General features: G+C 36.5%; 4 protein-coding genes across 4 annotated transcripts in view; 3 read left to right on the top strand and 1 right to left on the bottom strand.

Annotated features, from left to right (window-relative positions):
* Window positions 1-21073, bottom strand: part of LOC149053355 (solute carrier family 25 member 32-like) — a 42514-nt gene that overhangs the window by 9115 nt on the left and 12326 nt on the right. The gene's annotated exons all lie outside the window — the stretch shown is intronic.
* LOC149053356 (uromodulin-like) overlaps window positions 1-21073 on the top strand; it is a 272818-nt gene that overhangs the window by 240544 nt on the left and 11201 nt on the right. The gene's annotated exons all lie outside the window — the stretch shown is intronic.
* On the top strand, window positions 798-7722 carry LOC149053359 (uromodulin-like). Its single transcript, XM_089190052.1, has 5 exons — window positions 798-1110; window positions 1321-1470; window positions 1590-1712; window positions 5623-5742; window positions 6137-7722. The coding sequence occupies exons 1-5, from the start codon at window positions 798-800 to the stop codon at window positions 6508-6510; spliced, it is 1080 nt and encodes a 359-aa protein (XP_089046178.1). The 3' UTR covers window positions 6511-7722.
* On the top strand, window positions 7651-19800 carry LOC149053358 (uncharacterized). The gene is made up of 4 exons (XM_089203459.1): window positions 7651-7722; window positions 19060-19240; window positions 19414-19536; window positions 19793-19800. Exons 1-4 carry the CDS (start codon window positions 7651-7653, stop codon window positions 19798-19800), a joined length of 384 nt encoding a protein of 127 aa, XP_089059585.1.

The raw sequence follows: 21073 nt of genomic DNA, 5'->3' as shown, positions 1-21073 counted from the left end.
CAACTTCTACGGCTTCCTGTGTGACGCAAGGCTTTCGAACACCTTGTTTCTTTAATGTTGCGCAGGAGAGAATTCTTCAATGTGTCATTTTAATTATTGTGCGAAAGCATCACATTCTCTCGACATTCATATCCAGGCAGTGTGCACGACGTTTATCACCACGCTCATAGTTTAACTTGCCTGCCACGAGTAGGTAGAATAACAAAAGTAGTAATCAGAATGTCGTAGGGTAGACACTCTAAGTTCTTTTTCTCAAAGTATGCCTGTGTCATTCATTCAAAATATCATCTCATGCGTACTGTATGTACAGGGATGATTCCTAAACATCACCTTAGTTTAGGAATGATGATGGTTGAATTTACAAAAGTCTTTCTTCTCTCCGTGATTTTGAAGTCTTTTTGCGCTAGGAACCCAATTAAATGACCAAGAACTTGTACCAATTGTTCGGGGATTTGCTTTAAAACGTGTAAATCGTAGGGTAAAACTTGTTTTAAACCTATGGCTTTTGCCGTTGTATCGACTTTATTGTCTTTTTTCGTTAAAACGGCGAAATAAAGAGTTTCATCATTAAAGAGTGGTCACGAAAACAATTGAGTGGGGAGAATATTAAAAGAGACCTCTATATATTTTGATTAAATCTAATAATTTGTACTTTTCTTGTTGCTAAGATGCAGTCGATTCAGAATCGATTCCTACGTTGCTTCATGTTTGTTTGTCTGTCTATCTATCTGCTGTCATAAATACCTCTCTGCTGGTTGGCTAAATAATCTGCATTTCCAATTTCAGCATCAGCGGGAATGGTGTGGAATTCAAGCTTCCTTATCCTCCTGGCTTCTTTGTTTTTCATGGACTTCGCTACTGCTAAAAATCCATGCAAGACAGAAGTTAGCGTACCTGGAATGGTTCTCAAAGGATTCGTCTTCAAAAAGGTCCCAGTAACAGCTCCTCATGTGTGCGATATCACCTGCGAGAGAGAAACGATATGTCAAAGCTACAATTATGTAATTGGGGAAAAGTCCTGTGAGTTAAACACCCGAACCAAGGAAGCAAGGCCCGAGAATTTCCAGCCAGATGATTTACGCTTTTACATGGGACGCATTAGTGGTAGAAGTATGTATTCGGTCCAGTTCATTTTACATAAAAATCTTTCTCAGTGAGTTCTTAGTAAAAACCCGCCAAAATTCGCTGTCCATGTTACATTAACATCAGCTAAACTTTACAGTTCTTAATCATTATCTTTCCATGTTTATCTCACGCGGACAAATATATTCTCCAACTCTGATCTGTTTTGCAACTAATGAAGTCATGTCTATATCGTAGCTCCTTTAGGATCTATTCCTGAATTACCAGCGTCATCGTGCCAAGAGATAAAATTAAGTGAAGGTAAAGACAGTATTAGTAAAAAGTACTGGTTGGATTCAGCTAATGTCGGGAGTTCAAAGTTGGTTTATTGCGACATGATTTTGGGAGGTAAGTCTGTATGCTAAGGACAGAAGTACTTAACACAATGTTTGGTCTACCTTTGCCTTGGCCTTTTGTGAAACGTTTTTACCTTGTCTCAGCGATTTCTTCGACTAATTTCCAATTAGACATCGATGAATGCAAAGGCAGCAATAACGTTTGTGACGAAAATGCAAACTGCTTCAATACTGTTGGGTCTTATAATTGCACCTGCAAAGAAGGATTTACTGGGGATGGACGCTCGTGCTCAGGTAAAATAGTTACAGACATGCCGAGGTACAATATTTAATTTTTTTTCGCCTAAAAGCATTGGAGATACATTTCAGCTATCTACAATCGAGTGAGTGAATAATAGACCAATAATAGCTTGCATTCTATATCAGTGGACCCTTAGCATTAAACAAAGCAATTTTAGCAGGAACTATTGTCCTACGAGTGTTGATTTTTCCTTTTTAAAAAGCAGTACCCAGGTATGTTTATGCATGGAATTGCCATGATTTACATCCATTTTGTTTCAGAGCTATCATTTTGGGAGATAAAAAGACATTCGTGGTGATAAGAGAATATTAATGATGTCTTTCGTGTGAGATGCACGTTTCAAAAATCTAATTCGTGAACGACAAAAACGAGAAAACGCTTTCTTATTATTCGAAATGATTAAAGTAATTACAATTTGGTATGTGACAAAAAGGAAAAAGTACAAATCTACGGTTTTTCAGATACTGGCGAGTGTAAAGAAGATCATTCATGCCACGCGAATGCTAGATGCAAAAACACCCTTGGATCACATGTACGTGAATGTCACCTTATATATTCTAGAAATGGACAAAACTGCACAAGCGAACTTAATATCTTTGCAACAATATTTAGATTAGTCCAGCATGACACGTTTGACTACAGCACCGCACCATTCAGCCGCATAACTCATAACTCATTTTGACTAAAGCAGCGGTTTCTCATGTTAAGGACCTCTTAGGTATGTAAGTGACTTCCCATGGCGCTACGTTTTCGTTGACGCTTAAGATATACTTGAGAGCGAAATTATTATCATGAAATTTTATATAATAATCAAGATATTGCACCAGTAAATCTATGGAAAATTAAAGTTTGTGTCATTAAAGTAATGAACCACACTTTTGATCGGTTTACCAGCGTAATAAACGTCTCAAGATGTTGGGAAACCATTAAAACAAAAACAGTATATCAATAACCTCCAGCTCGAAAGAACAAACTTTTGTCGTGTTCTCAGAACGTAACCCGTGAGTTATCTCGCCAGTAAACTGATAGAAAGAGTGATGAATAAAGGGGTTCTAAATATAAGGTTCTAAAGAAACTGTGATGCTGCGTCGGTGTGAGAGTATAACAGAGTATCTAAGCATTATCAACTGAGTTGATGACGTAAATTGGCCACCGTAAAGAGTTTTAAAGTGACGCTCGAAACTCTTAACGGTGGCCGGTTTTCATTGTCAACTCAGTTGATGAAACCACCCTTGGATCACATGTACGTGAATGTCACCTTAGATATTCTGGAAATGGACCAAACTGCACAAGCGAACCTAATATCTTTGCAACAATATTTAGATTAGTCCAGCATGACACGTTTGACTACAGCGCCGCACCATTCAGCCGCATAACTCATAACTCGTCAGTTTGATTAAAGCAGCGGTTTCTCATGTTAAGGACCTCTTAGGTAACGTTCCTGACTTTTGAATCAACAATTTTGGTGACTGACGCATTGTTATTCTGCTGTTAAATGGACTCTTAAAAAATGATTGACAAAAGCATCAAAATAAAGTCGCTCGTTTGGGTCTGAACCATGTACACATGATGGGTATGTAAGTGACTTCCCATGGCGCTACGTTTTCGTTGACGCTTAAGATATACTTGAGAGCGAAATTATTATCATTAAATTTTTATACAATAATCAAGATATTGCACCAGTAAATCTATGGAAAATTAAAGTTTGTGTCATTAAAGTAATGAACCGCACTTTTTATCGGTTTACCAGCGTAGTAAACGTCTCCAGATGTTGGGAAACCATTAAAACAAAAACAGTATATCAATAACCTCCAGCTCGAAAGAACAAACTTTTGTCGGGTTCTCATAACGTAACCCGTGAGTTATCTCGCCAGTAAACCGATAGAAAGGGTGATGAATAAAAGGGTTCTAAATATAAGGTTCTAAAGAAACTGTGATGCTGCGTCGGTGTGAGAGTATAACAGGGTATCTAAGCATTATCAACTGAGTTGATGACGTAAATTGGCCACCGTAAAGAGTTTTAAAGTGACGCTCGAAACTCTTAACGGTGGCCGGTTTTCATTATCAACTCAGTTGATGAAACCAAATTGTGACGCTTGCGACGAAAGACGAAACTTCGAGGGGTGTCGCTAAGGCGTGTTTGCTAAGTGCCGCTGATGTTGGGACTATTTTACAGGTCGTAGTAAAACCACGAAAACCAAGATGACGGTCAACGGTGTTTGTTCAGATCACGAAGACAAAGACAAAGACGATCACAAAGACGATCACGATCGTAAACTGAAATTACAATAATATTATAACGAATGCATGAATCTACTTGAATTGGTGCGAAAGGCATGAAAGAAATGCTTTACGTGCGTATGTCTAGGACGCGATTAAAATAACAACAATTAACGTAAATTAACATAAACAAATCATAAAAGGCTAAGTTAAAACTAATCGAGATTCATAGATCGGCTACACGATGAACATTTACGGCTGATTAACAGCTTAAAGACTAAAATGTGGGCGTTGCTGTCTGAGCGTCTAGTTCTTTCAAATTACTCTTTTGATTTCAAGTTAATTAGTTGTACTATTGTACAACATAGTACAAACGTGCGCTATCGCCCAAGGTGAAAAACTAAACTTAAACACATTGAAAATAAACTAACAAAATTACTTACATATCGGTCCCGCTTGTGCCAACGGTTTAGAAGGAAAGAACGAAGGTACTGCTATTCAAGGCGAAATCTTGCGAAACTCTGGCTCAAAGGGACGCTAACTTAGCTTTTATATGTGCGTGGTGACGCTAAAAGATCCGATTACAAGCCAATAGGAAAAAGATAAACATTGTAACTACGATCATAACTAGGCACGAAAAGAAATTGATAATTGATCTAATAAAAAAACTGTTCTTTTGTTCGGTATCCTTAACACAAATTATCTCACTGATCAGATTCATGAAAAATGCAAAAATTAAAAAAATTGAAAAAAAATTGAAAAAATCTGAAAGAGACAAAAAAATCTGAAAGAAATGATTAGGTTGAGTCCTGAAGGGATTGTGTGTTTTTCTCTGACCTTATCTGACCCTTTTCATGGAACTAAAAAAAACCTTTAAGAATCTGTAACCTTCAAAGATTCCCTTGTAACAAAAGCAGTTAGGATCAAGCAAACTTCACTGAATTTTGACTCGCGTTAATACTATAAATAACAGGATGATGCTAATGGGCAGAGAGTTATTACACACTCCTGGAAAATAATTAGGTTACTAGCGAATACCTCTGGGCTGGTATCGTTGTGTGGGGGCTAAGGATCAAAAGTGTCTTAAACACATTTGGTAGAATTCAGTTGAGGTTCAAACAACTCAGGCTTTGGTGGGCGATTAAAGTAAAAGGAACATATATATTTATAATGATATAATTTCATTTTAGTTACTTCGTACATCATCATTGTCCAACGCAAATTCTTCTTTAAAATTTATTGAATGCGTAGTTGTTCTTCTAAAAAACAAGTCCCTTCTGCTTTTTGTCGAACTGATTGACGAGAAAAAATGTCAACAAAAAATATGTTATCCTTCATACTACAATCTTTTTGTGATGTTTTTTTCAAAAGCCGATCCATGCTAAAATTATCAAAACCTGGGTGATGCCAATAGAAAGAGCAGTTATGGTACACCGCATGAATTTGGTCATGTGTTTTGTGACGACTTTCTCCCCGGGGGGTGCTGTCGATTTGTGGGAACTGCAAGAACAAGCCATTTGTTTCAGAGCCGTTAGCTTGATAAATTGAAATAATCATGATGAAATATCCGTTTTAAATATCTAGCTCGTGAAACGCAAAAATAGAAATAATTTTTTTTTCTTATATATGAATATCACGGTAATAACCGCCTATTTTGAAGAGTAACTATATATGGTTTCTCAGATATTGACGAATGTAAAGGAAATCACTCTTGTCACGTGGACGCTACCTGCACGAACACCAACGGTTCCTATGTTTGTGATTGCCAGCCTGGATTTAATGGAAATGGTCATAACTGTACAGGTGAATTTAATCTCTTTGCTATAATACTAAAAATAATCCTGCTCGAATCTAACCTCAAGCTGCTGAGGTGGCCACTGTAGGCCATATTATTAGTTTGTCATATGTAAACGATACTGGTTCTGCCTTACGTCTGCCTGGAGTTTAATGCGCTTTCTGAGAAAGAAGGAGCTCAAATTCGGAACCTGTTGAATTTATTTGGATCTCCAATATCACTGTTTTAGCCTCTTCAAGTGATGATATCCTACACACGTACTACTTGATCAATTGCAAATCCATTTTTCTTGTTAAGTACATGTTCATAACTGATTGGCAAGCTGTCAGATTTATAAGACGTTAGAAAAGATCTTGAACCATGGATTTCAATAACCTGAGTCCTTGTAATTTCTCTTTGCAGCCGATCTTTGCAATCATTATAAAAACCTGAGTGACGCCAATAGAAAAAACAGTTACGAAACACCTCCCGGTTCAGAGTTGTGTGATAGCCAACTCCCTGAGGAATGGTATCGCTTTGTGGGAGCTGCAGGAACAAAAATGCCAACATCACGTGTGTCAGCAAACAGATGTGGAACAAAATACTCAGGTTGGTTAGACGGTCGTTATCCTACAGTGGAAGATGGTGAAGTTTACAGGGATGTCTGCTTTAGTAATGATCCTCATTACAATTGTAAATTTAAGAAGAAAATTTCTGTGAAAAACTGTGGGTCCTACTTCATCTACAAACTTCTTCATCCACCTCTTTGTAACTCACGCTACTGTGGTACAGACTGAATTTGAGCAAATATACCCCTTGTATTAAGAGGACTCATAATTCGCTCTGTAGGTATATATGTATAATTTTACAGGAAGGTCTGCTTTAGCGATTGTCCTACGGGCTGCAAATATACAATGATAATTTTAGTTAAGAATTGTGGATCCTACTTTATCTACAAACTTAGAATGCCACCTGCTTGTAGCTTACGATTCGGTGGTACATACTGAATGTAAAGCAAATATACTTTGCATAGTAAGAAGATTCATAAATCGCTCCGTAAGTAAATGTGTATAAGGTTTATAACATGTGACGTAGTTAACTTGTCGTCTCTATCTTAAACATTATCAGCAGATTTTAACCTTGATGGCAAACAATTATTTATTTCATTAGAATTATAATCTTAATCAGATAGCCTCTGTCATCGAGGAGAGTTGCCCGAAGGATCTTCAAAGTAATCTTCAAGTAAAATCTGCAAGAAACAAACTCTCAAGCTTACGTATTATGTGTTTTTCGTTTTTCTTCTTTAGCTGTAATTATAAACCATGGTTATTTTAGCGTAAGTCAGGGAATACAAGCGGGTGCTATCTTACGTGTATTTTTCTAAGAGTAGTATTCGAGTCGTTTGATGTTCATTTATCTCTAATTTACAAGAAGATACCTCAACACAAAACAAAAGGGGCAAAGCGAGGATAGTTTATTAACAACATACAAAATATTAAAAAAAATCGTTGGTGGTCTTTTCAAAGGAAAGTGATATGAGCTGGGTCACTATGTGGCTCAGCATCTTGAGTGGTGTAAATACATGGCATCGTGAATGTTATCTCATTATTTAACAAAACTGTGTATCTCTTTCTAAATACATTAACCTTACACGGACTATTTTCAGCTGAGGTTTAAAACACGAACACGAGAGTAAATGTTACGGGCAGTGTAGTCCGTGGGCCGTAGTAGGTTCTCGATACCACTCATCTGCTTAAAGGCTTTGTGAAATTCACTTGATAGCAATCGCGAAAGAGTAGCTTTCACCATCTTTTTAGTGAACATGCAAAAATAACAACAACAGCAACAAAGAAATGTTCAGGCGAATGCATGAAACCAGAACACAGTGAAGTAAAAACAGAGCAATCAATCAAAACTGGTTTTAACTTTGCATCAAAATGAATCAGCAACAAGTGGAGAAAGTTATTGAAAAAGATTGTAACGCACGATACAAAAAAAAGGAAAATAAGGTATTTTTTTTCCAAAATGTCACAATTAACTTAATATTATGCATCTTTCTTGATTAAATTGCAAGAATTCATGTTATAATTTATTTGTCAATAATTATTACTAACTAAATAGTAATAAATAAAAAAAACTTGCCAAAAGGCACCTCTTGTAGTTTCTATCTTGGTTAAAAATTCTTATTTACAAGCCGCTGGTGAATGAAGTTACTGATAAAATGTCTAAACGCTCTGGGCGGTTAACTTTGCACGGTTAATATATATTTTTTCCATAAATGGAACAGTCGGAACTGATGCTGAATAAAGCCTGGTTGTAAAATCATGAGGATAACATTATTTATCCCGTCGATTTCATCTGTTTGAAGGAAGAAGGAAGTGAATGACGTTTTGCTACACCACGAAGATGATGTCACACGCCGGCGTTACTACGTAAAACTTATGAACAATAAATTACAGAAGGAGACATATATTCAATCGCTTTTGGCTAATTTTATGGGCACAGGATCAAAACTTTGGCGCCATGCTTTCCCACAGCCATCTTGGATTTGTGTTTCGTGAGAGGAATGGAAAGAGTGGAAAAAGGTGAAAGCTACTCTCCCTCCATGAGATTTGATATTCATCCATATTTTAGAGTTTCCTTAGCCTTTCCTTAGGGTTTTCTTAGCCTTTTGTTGGCACCCGTTTGAACTCCTAGGTAGGATGATATGTGCGGCTAACATGGCTTTTCCCAAAGAAGCGACAAAATGACCTCCCTGAGGCTCGAGGTTCGAGCACATTTCACATCAACCTGGAGTCCAGCAAACCAACCGATGAGACTACTGCATCACCAGCCTAAAAACTAATTAAGGCGTTAAACTACAAGTTTATTTCAAGCTAATAGCATTTAAAACTAAAACAAAATCTATTTCAAAAAGTTAATAATTTGCTAATGAATCTCCCTTTCTAGCCCTAAGTCTTTCTCTAACCAATTAATAAGGATATGTCGCTGTTGCGGCGAAATTTTGACCGCAAAGCCATCACAAGGTACTCACTTGAATTCTATGAAGAAAAGGAAAATTAGCAAAATTAAAATTCAAAAGCAAACACTTCATATACAAATAACTGTACTATCTTTTTAGCATCTCAGAGTTATTCCCAAGATGACTCACGGTTACAGAAAAAATAGACCTAATCCTACTCTTACCTCCCTAACAGCCACGTGTATAACAGGTAATAAAGGTTGTCGTTTGGGCGTCAGTTGTGACTACCCAAGATGAGAAGCCACAGGCTTCCCCATCCTTCCCTCTCTCATGTTCTCCCTTAACATTCGCCAGTGACCATTACATGTGTTCGTCTTAAGCCTTTACACCCTAACATCAGTATCCATATTCTGCATACTGTTCTCTGCACATTTCCAAAGGTGTTGACAAGGAGAATTTCTTTAACAATCAATAGCATCTTTTGTTGCGGATTATTCCCTTTATTCTCATGACCTCCACGTGTGATTCAGAGGTGATATTGTAAGGAGAAGTTAGATGTCGGTCAATCTTGGGGGGGGGGGGGGGGGCAAAGGGTTGATTCTTATCAATCCTTCTGGGTGAGGTGGGGAGTTGATGGTAAATTTCTTTCCAATAAATGACAACACTTCAATCATCCACCTTAAGCTTTTAGTGTGATCAGAGTCAAAGCACTTCACATGTTCTTTTTTTTCAAGGTTTAAGATCAAGCCTGGTTTGCTAACTCGGTTCAATTTGTGACGTATACAATCAACTATAGAGACGCGTACCGACAGTATTTATCAGATTCTTGTTGACTGGTGTTCCAAAATATTAACTGTAGCCTTTCTTCAGCTCCTCATAGGCCATGAATTGCAGTGCTCCGCGTGATACGCCAAAAATACCTGGAACGTAACCCTGGTCTAGTAAAATACAATGATACGAGCAAGCTTAAATTATCCAACAAACAGGTAATGGTAATACTCAAACTTGTCAGATAGAAGTCGTTATTTTGACTTAACACCAAATTCTCCTAAATAATTTACAAAGAAATGTATAGTTACCAGGGGAGGAAATTAATAACCAGTCCTTGGAGTTAAAAGCGTTGAAACAATTTTTAGACGTTCTAAGGAAAAATCCAGTAGCTTAAGCCCAAACGGCTCAACGTAACCACACCAAAAAAAAAAGTATTCATAGCTGTGATGAGTTGAAGACATGCTTTAGAGCTTTTATTTATATTTTTATAGGTTGTAAACAGCTTTTTTTACCAATAAATCCCAGTCAATATTTAGTCTCTGGAATGCTAGGTTTAATATAAAAATATAATTTTCTTTATCACAGTTCCACACTGTGAAATTTTCCATTTTTGTCTCCTCTAGTAGAGTAGTAACGATTAGCTTTGTATTCAAAATTATGCAAGTAATCCATTATTAAGACCAAATTAGGCCGAGGAAAGGAAAGACACTCTTAAAGGCCTCTGTCTGATATTTCAATAGTATTAGCCTACTCCTCCATTCAATTTACCTTCATTCGTCTCCTATTTACAAGAAGAGACCTGAAAACAAAGCAAATGAGGCAAAGCAGAGGCAAGTTTGCTAACAACATCAAAAACAAAGTTGATAAAAAGTAAAAGCTTAGGTGGTCTTCACACAAGGAAGGGATATGGGCATAAATAACTCTATACTAAGTGGACTATTTTCAGTCGAGTGCGGTAGAGAAAACTCGTAAGTTCGTGTATACGGCCAGTGGACTAAAGGAAAAATAAAATAAGACAGGCAACAATAACAACAGTGGCAACGAATACAATGACACCAAAAATGGTTGTAATGATTGCAAATCGATCATTCAAGACTCGTTTTGACTTTGCATCTCACTAGCTCAGCCTCAAAATACTTCAGCTCGGTCTCACTTGACTCTAGTTTGTTCTCATTAGATATACACCACGTCTTAGAACTTCAATTTTAAAAAAAATTTTACCTTTGAACCACAATTTTTTTTCCTCTAATCTGCCACCATTACCAAAAATAAGAGACGATATTTGAGCCAGAAACACAGCCATTAACTGAAATGATATTGTAAGGAGAAGTTAGATGCTAGTCAATCTTAGGAGGGCGAAGGGTTGATTCTTATCAATCCTTCTGAGTGGAGAGGGGAGTTAAGAGAAAATTTTTTTTTTTTCAACAAATAACAACGCTTCAGTCATTCACCCTAAGCTATGAATATGATCAGAGTCAAAGCACTTCACATGTTCTTGTTTGTCCAGGTTTAAGATCAAGATTTTCTGGTTCGCTAACTCTGTTGAATTTGTGATCTTACGGACGTTACAATCAACTATACAGACCCGTGCAGACAGTATTCACCAGCTTCTGGTTGACTGATGTTCCAAAAAATTGACTGTTGCCTTTTTTCAGCTCCTCATAGGCCATGAATTGCAGTGCTCCGTGTGACACGCCAAAAATACCCGGAATGTAACCCTGGTCAAGTAAAATAAAATGATATGAGCGAAGTTCATGTTCCATCCAAAGACATAGATTCAGGTCAATCACTCACAACTCTTTTAATGAAAATAAATTCTTCTGTCTGCATGGCAATGCATCAAAATTTGAAAGAGAATTTATACCACTCTTATCAGTCTTGGAAAATGAAGAATTCAGTGAAATACTAAACATTTTTAGAGAAAGGTTGTATATATGCATTTTTTCATGAGGGAACTTATGGCTGCTAATTTGATTATTATGTGCGCAATTACTCATTTTGTGATCGCAGCCGCGTACCAAAATTCCTCTGTCATTGTATCTTTCCGTGCGGGTGTCATATGCAATTATTTGAGCTATGCCGAGCTATTGAGGCCTTAAGTTAGGCTGAATTAGGTTTGCATGTTTGCTGCCTCTAAGACTAATGTTTATACCTCTGCTATGTTTTTCCTCTTTCCTTCCCTTTTTCTCTTTTTGAATGTTTCCCTCCTCTTTTACGGTCGTCAAAAACCTCCGTTGGCCTAGTGCACATTCAGTGACCAAAACATACTAACTATAATATCAAAAGTGTTTACATTAAGTCTCAAAAGTGAATATCGAAGACATGCTTGTGATTGCATCATACAGACCTACACCTGTAAGATAGCTAGGGTTCTCTGCAATCAGAGAGCCAAACAGTAGGTCACTTAAAAACAAATAAGCCCACTTGTACAGTTTTCAATTTTGCTCTCTAAGAACACTTTTATGCCTCCTCTACTGGATCTCCCATGCGTCTTTAAAAATTAAAGACTGCATCTCCACAAGATTCATGTTAAGGAGTAAACAAAACGAACTCTTGCTCTCACGTAACTTGGCCCAGACCACTAAAAGTTGGATTCATCATTCTGATTAGCAAATAGATGGACCTTAATCGTTGGAAATAAAATCAACGTGATATAACATAAAACGTTTTTCAACATAATCTCAAAAATAACGAAATACAATCGGTTACTCGCCAAACATAAAATTATTTATTTTTATATTATTAATCAGCTCACTAGAACGAATTTAAAAACATTCTAGGACATCAAGTGAATGCACATATGATAACATCTCGAACTGTGAACAGGACCTTGAGAGTGCTGCTAAATGAGTACGCTTCAAACTTCGAGTCTCTTGGCTGAGACAAACACAACGTTCCAGATGCTTTTTTCGGAATAATTTCACAATTCATTTCTTATTCCCTTTTTTTTCGAATTCCTGTGGTTCTTAGCAGCAGAAACAAAACAAGAATATAAAGATTGTCAAGAAAAGCACGTCCGTGGAAAATCGCCATAGTTTGTCTGAGAAGTTTTAAATCTCAGAATTTAGACCACCTCCACATGGCCTAAAATTCAAATTCAAATAAAAGATTCTTTCGGACCAGAGGATATTAGGATATTAGGATCACAAAAGATTGAGCAACCCCGCGTTAAAAAACAAACAAACAAAACAAAACACAAAGCAAAAAACCAAAAACAAGAAAACCAGAAAAAAATTACAGCGAGTCTTTATTAGTATGATTATTTTATTCAAATGATGGTTATTAATAGCTTTCAGGACCTGTCATGCCAATTTGGTAAAGATAACTTTGCAAGTTAACACCATTAGATAAGCACATCAAGGGAAAGGCGTTGCATCTTAAAAGGTAAACTAATTTTCTTCAACACCAGAGAACACTCTAAGAATGAAAAACTACATTGAAACTATTTGGAACATACAGCTTCTTCCTTTTGAGTAAAGATAAAGGTGAAAAAATGTCTGAATGAATTCGATGCGATAATCCCTCACATCTGAAGAAAGCTTTACTTACAGCGTTTAGTTTCGAGTTTTACAGCCCTTGTATAGGATTTGCTTTTCCTATTTTCTGCCGACGGGTAACATGTTAAATTTGACTTGATATTTCTAATTCTCCAACTAACAGAGTAGGGACTTATTTTTAAATCGACGGACTCAAAATATGAGCTCTATATCATTTTTCTTCAAACAATCTGTCCAAAAACGACTAGTTAATTCACATTGGAAATACTCTGTATTAGTTCTCGAATTTCACGTTTGCAATGCAGCATAATAGATGTCAATCTGGCGATAATATTCTTTACAGGTAAACGGAAACCTTTAAATTTTTAAATACTGGCCAGAGAACGAAGAAGTTCAAATGGCATTTCTTTTTATTGACTTCCTACGACTTTCTACGACTTCCTTTACGGCGCAAAGTTTTGGGACACTTTCACATCTCTAATTTTGCGCCAAGGTGAATTCACTGATCAATATGCCAGTTTATAATCTGACTCAAAGTTATAGCGGGAAAAAAAAAATTGACGTCATTGTAGTAAACACGCACAGCCATATAATAAAGAAAAGGAACGAAAACTGAATATTTTCTATAATATCAGCTTAGATTTAGAAGGCCTTTGTGGTGCATCGTTTTGTTTTGTTTTTTTTTCCTTCAGGCATCGTGGAGGTGAAATATCGCTTTCCAAAATCTCACACTTTTGAAACATGGCCAAAATTTATCTTATTGAGCATAAAGAAACTTCGACACATTTTATAACAAAGCATACAGTAGCTCTAAGGATTCTCTCTAAAACATCACCTGTGATTTTCATTCATAGAAGGCCTTTGTATTTGTTTTAACACGATGACGGTCGAATTCCACTTTGGTTCTAATTTCCATCGACAATTTTGAGGTTTTGCGGTGCCTTGAAAGAAATCAAAAGGAAAAAATATGGGCTGAATTTCGAGCGGGGACTTTTTCAGTAATTTTTGGTCACGGGTGGAAAGCTAATAAATTATTTTTTTTAATATGTGGGTCTTAACCTTTTTATTTCGTAAAGGAGCTACGAAGTACTGAATCACACTATATTATAACGAGTTGTATGTGGTGTTTGACGCAAGGTGTAGTTCTTATCTCTTGCAAATCATGCAATATATATTTGTTGAGAGCACATGTTTTTAAAAGAGATTCGACATGTTCTAGCTTAACAGCTCTTAGAAAATGATAATCAATTCTTCGTGAAGTTTCTAAGTGCGGGGGCTATAGGAAATATTTGCGTGTTCATTGTTTGACCATTTCTCGCAAAAAGTCCTGCTTTCATTAATATATGAAAAGATGGAGTTTTTTAATTAATTTTTGAGAGTTCTTGCGGCTTAAAATCCCCAGATTGAACTGAAGCGTTTTTTCGCTTGTTATGCCATTTAAAAATTTATTTAAAACTTCCAAGATAAGATAGATAGTACCATGAATCTCGAGAATTACTCAGGAATGAGAAGTTGTCTTTCCACGTTGGATAGTCAAATATTGCTAACACCCTCCAACACTGAAGAATACAACTTCTCAAACTCAATAACTATTCATAAGGTGATCATCCAACCAAGACACGCCAATCTTGTCATGTGCATGTGGTTTGAAACCCCAGTGAAACACGGAGGCGCTATCCATGAGTTCCATATTAAATCAAAACCTTGAGTTTGATAAAGCATCAGATTCTAGTGAACTCATTTCTTGATTTGAATATTAATAACCCGTCTTTGAAAACCTGAGACAAAGACATCAACATGAATAGACAACCTTTATTAACACCCTCTCTGATAAGAAGTAACAAAACATTTTCGAAAGAAAGCGTATAGCATTATCACGTGCGCTCACTTGTTTCCGTTGATATTCATTTTACAGTTCTTAAAGTAGGCAGAGGCATTAAACGGATCACAAAAACTCTTCGAATTACCAATTTTAACAGTATCTTCTGTGTCCTTAGTCATTGCTTCATTGCTGGTGCTGCACTTTGGCGCCAACACCTCAGAAACCTCAGCTGACTTAACCTCACCAATCTTCAATAAAGCGTTTGACTGATGACCAGTCTGGTTCCTAATTAGCTTCTCTTCCACACTTGCGTTAAATAAGCTGGATGCACAAGTTACTCTAAGACAAATCACCATAGCAATAAAATTTTTCGTGACAACAAACTTGTAGACAACATGCGAAAAATTCGTGAATATTTCCATTTTATTTTATTCCTGAGGAACGATTGAGATGCTATTTAAAAAACTCGTCCATCGGGTTTCAGCAGGGTTTTCAAACACTCTAAAACAATTAACACACTCAGCCTGTGGCCTCGTGCTCTCGCCAGTTTTCTCGTGTTTGTAAACCCTGATGAAACCCTCGCACTGGTTATTGAAATATTACTTCTAAACGCATCCAGCCGTGGCGGATTGTAGAATCTATAGGAAGAAAGGAGAAAAGGAAAATCAATGAGGTTACAGTAATTTTTTTTTTTTTTTCTTATGAAAACCATGATCGCTTTAAAATCAAAGTTTCTAAAGTTGTGCAAAATTGGATGATTTATTTTTCGTTCCCAAAATAAAAATAGAAACAAATGGAACTTAATTAAACACCTTCAGGGGTTCTTTTCATTCATATTTCAAGAATGCAGGACGCCTTTTTGGTGCTAATAAATGCATGAGTTGTGAGGGACAAAATATGTGATTCCATTTTATTTTTACATCATGTTATTTTTCTGCCGTGCAAAGTGCGTGCGTATTGTATTACCCTATAAAGATTTCTCGAACTTTGTTTTTATCTTAAGGCTGATGAAAATTATAAGAAAACCATCTGTTTTATTTTACCCCAAGTTACACTTTAGACACTCTTACAACAAAAGTTGCAACGTACATTTTTCGATGGATTCTAATTTTTTCAAGACAAAAAACAGCGCATTTTTATTGTCAACGACAAAACAGGAACAAGAAATAAATTATTAAGAGCATGAGAGATATTGACTATTGTGACGGCAACTACTGTTTAGTTACAAGTGCCCATGACAGCATCATTTTTAGAGGGTTTTTTATTCCCCTCTAAAAACTGTGGAGGAAGCGTGCTACATGCTAAAAAGAGGTGAGCCAGTTTCCTTTACCGTTAGCAAGTTAAAAATCTGAGAATGAGACGTCTCATTTAAACCATTCGGAGATAATATGATACTTATTCATTTATGAAAAAAAAAGAAAAATTTTTTTCCGAAAAACTGAGATAAGATAATCCCCTCTCCTGAGGTTAGCGAAACTTCAGATCCATTTTCTTTTTATGCAGTCGTCGCAGCTATGTAATGGGATAAGATGTTGGAACTACTACGATATATCTAATTTCTCCAACTAAGAGCGAAAGGATCTTTTCAGTCGACGGATTCATGACGTGGGCTTTTTACCACTTTTTTCAAGTAATTTGTTCAAACAGAATATTTTAATTAATGATGAAAACTGTCTTTATCAAATCTCCAATTTTAAGTTTGCAACGCAGCATAACAGACGTATTGCCGCTCGACACAAAAAAAAATTTTAAGTGTTGAAATCTTGAGCAGAGGATGAGAAACATTTTATTTTTCTTTTTTTTTTATCGATTTCCTGTAACTTTCTACTACTTCCAAACACCATGTCCCGGACGCTTTTTTTTTTTCAATTTCTTTTGTTCTTCGCATTAGAAACAAAACAAGAATATAAAGATTCTCAAGAGAAGCCCGTCCATGGAAAAAGCGCCAAAGTTTGTCTTAGAGGTTTGAAATTTCAGAATTCAGACCACCTAAAATTCAAATTCAGATGAAAAACTCTTCAGGATTAGAAAATGTTAGAACCGCTCAATTCCAACTCAATTAAATCATTTCAAATAAAATTTTGCTCGAAAGCTCTCTTCTATTGTTCAGTCGCATGTCACACTTATACGATGTTAAAAAGATTGAGCAGCTCCGCGTAAGAAAACACAAGCAACCCAGAAAAAAGGGGAGCGAGTCTCTGTTAGTTTAAAAGTTTTGTCTTCAAATGATGGTCATGAATAGCCGTTAGGACCTGTTATGTCTCTCGTTTTAAAACAAACTATACATGCACTTGTGGTGTCGAAGGGGTTCGAAGAAACGCTTGAAATTCTTGTAAGAATTATACCACTTAAAAGGGGTTGAAAGACACGCGAAAAATTCTTGAGTGGTATAATTTGGGAGCAACCTGGATAAAAAGAACTTAAACACGTTAGATGACCGAAAGGAACCTATCAAATTTGAAGCGTCATTAACTTAAACGAACTTCATGATCGGCGAATTGTTGGTGCCAAGCTTAAAAGTAAGAACTTGAAATTTTTTTGTAATTTTGTAAGTTTATTTGCATTTCGGTAAAATTTTGCTGGATTCACTTGGCCTGATCCTGAGCTTAAATTCGAATTGTAACTTTATTTGTGTCTTCAAGTTTTGTATGTCGTTCTCAGACGCGAATAATGGAATCTTGTTTACTTTGACATAAATGAACTGCATCACAAATAATCAATATTTTCTCGAAGTTTCCATACAACTTCGGACAAATAGAACAGACAGTTTTACGTTCCTCAAGTTTAATTATATTTTTCCTGAGTTAATTGATGAGTTTCTTTAGTTAGGCAATGGAAAATGGAAAAACGATAGGGATGTGTTATCAAAACACTCCTAAGAGCTAAATTTAAAGTAGCTTTCGTAGGTTTTTAGATAAAACTTACCAAACCCTAATTCGTGCCTAAAAGCTAATAATTTATACCGATTAAATTTCACTTTATAATCAACCAAACAAGTATCTTCGCCATTGGTTTGCAAACATCGCAAACAGAGCGATTATGTTACTCAAATTCCGGCCCGAATTCTGTTGAATTCATTGCTTGCGAGGAGCCAAAACAGAAACGATGAAGTTCTTTTTTAATGTTAAAGTTATGCATTGGCTTAAAACAGATGGTTGGTATCGTAGTCATAGTTATAATACCTTGATGAAAGAGAGCAATTTTAACTCGATGGCAATCAGGTGTTTGAGGATCGCATTTCTTATACTAAGCAGCCCTAGAGTTACATAGAATAAGTTTGGCTTAAATCCCAAAATAGGGTTTGGTAAATTTTTGACATCAAACTAATTACGGCTGCCTTATGACTGACCAGACCATCAATTTTAGGATTTAGTTTCCCTAGTACAAAGTGTTTTCAAAGTGAGCCTTTTCATCATTATTTCTACACCTAATTTTTAATATGACTTTTGATTACTGGACTGTTTTACTAGATAAAGGAGAAGAAACACACACTAAGAGATAATTGTTTGGCACAAAATATGTATGAACCGCAGCTATTTGAAATTTTACTCGGCCAATTTGGTAAGGCTATCTTCGCGAGTTCACAACACTTCTCTTAGCTCACTAACGCTGAAAGAAGCCAAAAAACCTCAGATATTCTGATCGAACTTTGAAGTCGTACTTAACATTGTTTCTTGACATTCCAATTAGCATCCTGTCGAGCTACTATGAAGCGTTCTCGTGAATTCTGAGGCGGGCCATTCGTCTCTGGTCGACATGATTTTGTATTATGAGTTTTATTTTTATTCATCGGGTCATGTGGACAGTTTTTCAAAGTAAGCCGTAATTAGGCGGGAATTAAACATTTACTTTTGGTGTCCTATCCTCAATATTTGCAGATTAAATAAAAGTATGTGGAAATTCCAAAATTTAAGATTCCTCCTCTTCGCCTCTGTCATGGAGTTTGTCACAGCTGACGATCAATGTAGGACCGATATATACATAGAAGGAAAGGCTCTCAGGTGTTCGGTCTTCAAAAGATGGTCAGTGGCGACCCCTCACCTCTGCGATGTCAAATGTGAACAAGAGATCACGTGCCAAAGCTATAACTACAATCGAAAATACCAAATATGTGAACTAAATAACCGCACCAAAGAGGCAAGACCAGATAATTTCCTTTCAGCACCTGCGTGGTTTTACATCCGGCGATTGAACGGCAGAGGTAAGAAATCGATGGTTTTTTTTATTTTTATTTTTCTTTAAATCTTCTCCATCCTAAGCCTGGTTCCTTCTCACCTGGAAGAGCTAAGAATAGGAAGTGAACGTAAAACCTATCTTTACTTCAGCTCCGTTAGGTTCTATCCCTGAATTACCGGCGTGGTCTTGTGGCGAAATAAAGGCGAGTGAAGGTAAACACACCATAAGCGGCAAGTACTGGCTGGATCCAACTTGGAGAGGAAAAGCAAAACTGATTTACTGTGATATGGTTAACGAAGGTAAGTCCTATAAGTTTGCATGAGTTATTTAATGAATTATAAATATCATGAAATATTATAAAGCATATTTTGGCGGATATCATTATCATAATATTTGGCTTGGATCAGTTCTAAGGTGGATGCCTCTCTCAAGTTGCTGTTACTTAGTCACTGCTTCTCTTTCTACATTCTAGATATGGATGAATGTAAATTGAACATCAGTGACTGCGACGTGAATGCTAACTGTAGTAACACGTTTGGTTCTTACAAATGCACATGTAAAGTGGGATACACTGGCGATGGACACTCATGTTCAGGTAATTTTGACGATAACCTTATTTATATTTCCCAATAAAACTAATTTTTGTAAATATTCTCATAGTTTGAAGAAGCTTTACCCAGTTGCTATCAAGTTATCAAAACTAAGCAAGAAGACTGCAACGTGTTTAGTCAACGAACATGTGTAATCCTCTCACTATTACTACTGCGCTTGCCCCAGTATGTGCGTGACACAAACCGAAAGTACAAAGTTCAATATCGCAACAAGCATGATCTACATTTTGCTTGTTTCAGAGCCGTGAGATTGATAAATTCATATTAGTGCTGAAGCATGATTTCACAGTATCTAATTCATATAACACAAAAGAAGGAAAATGTTTGTTTCATAATTTGTAATGATTAAAGGAATTACACGACCATGAGTTTACTTATTTTAAGGCGATAAAATAATAGAGTGCAAAATGTATCAATGGTTTCTCAGATATTGACGAGTGTAAAGGAAATCACTCTTGTCACGTGAATGCTATCTGCACGAACACCAAAGGATCATACGTTTGTACTTGTCACCCCGGGTATACTGGAAATGGACGCGGCTGCACAGGTATTTGATGCTTTTCTTTTGTAACCATTTCCATTAGAAAGAAAAGCACTATCATCGTTGCAAGACCAGCATACCTTGCATAAAAAAAGAGATGAGTGTACTGAGGCCTGAAGACAATGTTGATAATGACACACAACTGTATTAAATAAACATTCGGTGGTAAAAAAAATCTCAACTGGCAAAGGGAGACTTGATGGATGGGCTTACAGGATAGAACAACAGATTTAAACTTGCGGGGAGCCAAGAAAAAATCTAGTGAGCGTTAAAGTGAAGTGCTAGCATCTAGGACCCAAGAAAACACGACTAAGGTTTCTAAGCGTATGCTCGGCAACATCTTCCCAATTGCATTTTTTCAAAATTTATTATTTTTTATCATTCCGCAGATATAAACGAGTGTAAAGGAAATCACTCTTGTCACGCGAATGCTACATGTATGAACACCAAAGGATCGTATGTTTGTACTTGTCACCCCGGATATACTGGAAATGGAAGCGACTGCATAGGTACTTGATGTATTTCTTTTGAAACCATTTCCATCAGAAAGAAAAGCACTATTATATTTGCGAGACTTGTTTTCCCAGCATACCTTGTATTGACCCTTTCACTCCTAAGATCTCATTAGTAATTCTCCTTACTGTCTGCCACACAATTCTTATGATGTCAGTTCTAAGAATTTGGTAATGAATTAACTGATAATCCCCAAGCTGATACTTTTCCTTATTCTCGTCACTTGTCTGTTTGCTATCGTAATGATTTGGTAAGGAGAATTTCTTTCTTGGTCATCAAAGGGAGTTAGTTGGTTAAGTAAACATTTAGTGTAAGGTAAAAAAATCTCCACTGGTAAAGGGAGACTTGATAGATAGGCTTACAGGACAGAAAAACAGATTTAAACTTGGGGGAACCGAGAAAAAAATCTGGTGAGTGGTTATGTAGCACTTGCGTCTGGAACCACAAGACAACAAGACTAGGGTTTC

The sequence above is a fragment of the Pocillopora damicornis genome, chromosome 1, assembly GCF_964200805.1.
Source record: "Pocillopora damicornis chromosome 1, jaPocDami1.2, whole genome shotgun sequence".
NCBI lineage: Eukaryota > Metazoa > Cnidaria > Anthozoa > Scleractinia > Pocilloporidae > Pocillopora > Pocillopora damicornis.
This window is presented reverse-complemented; position numbering and strand designations above follow the sequence as displayed.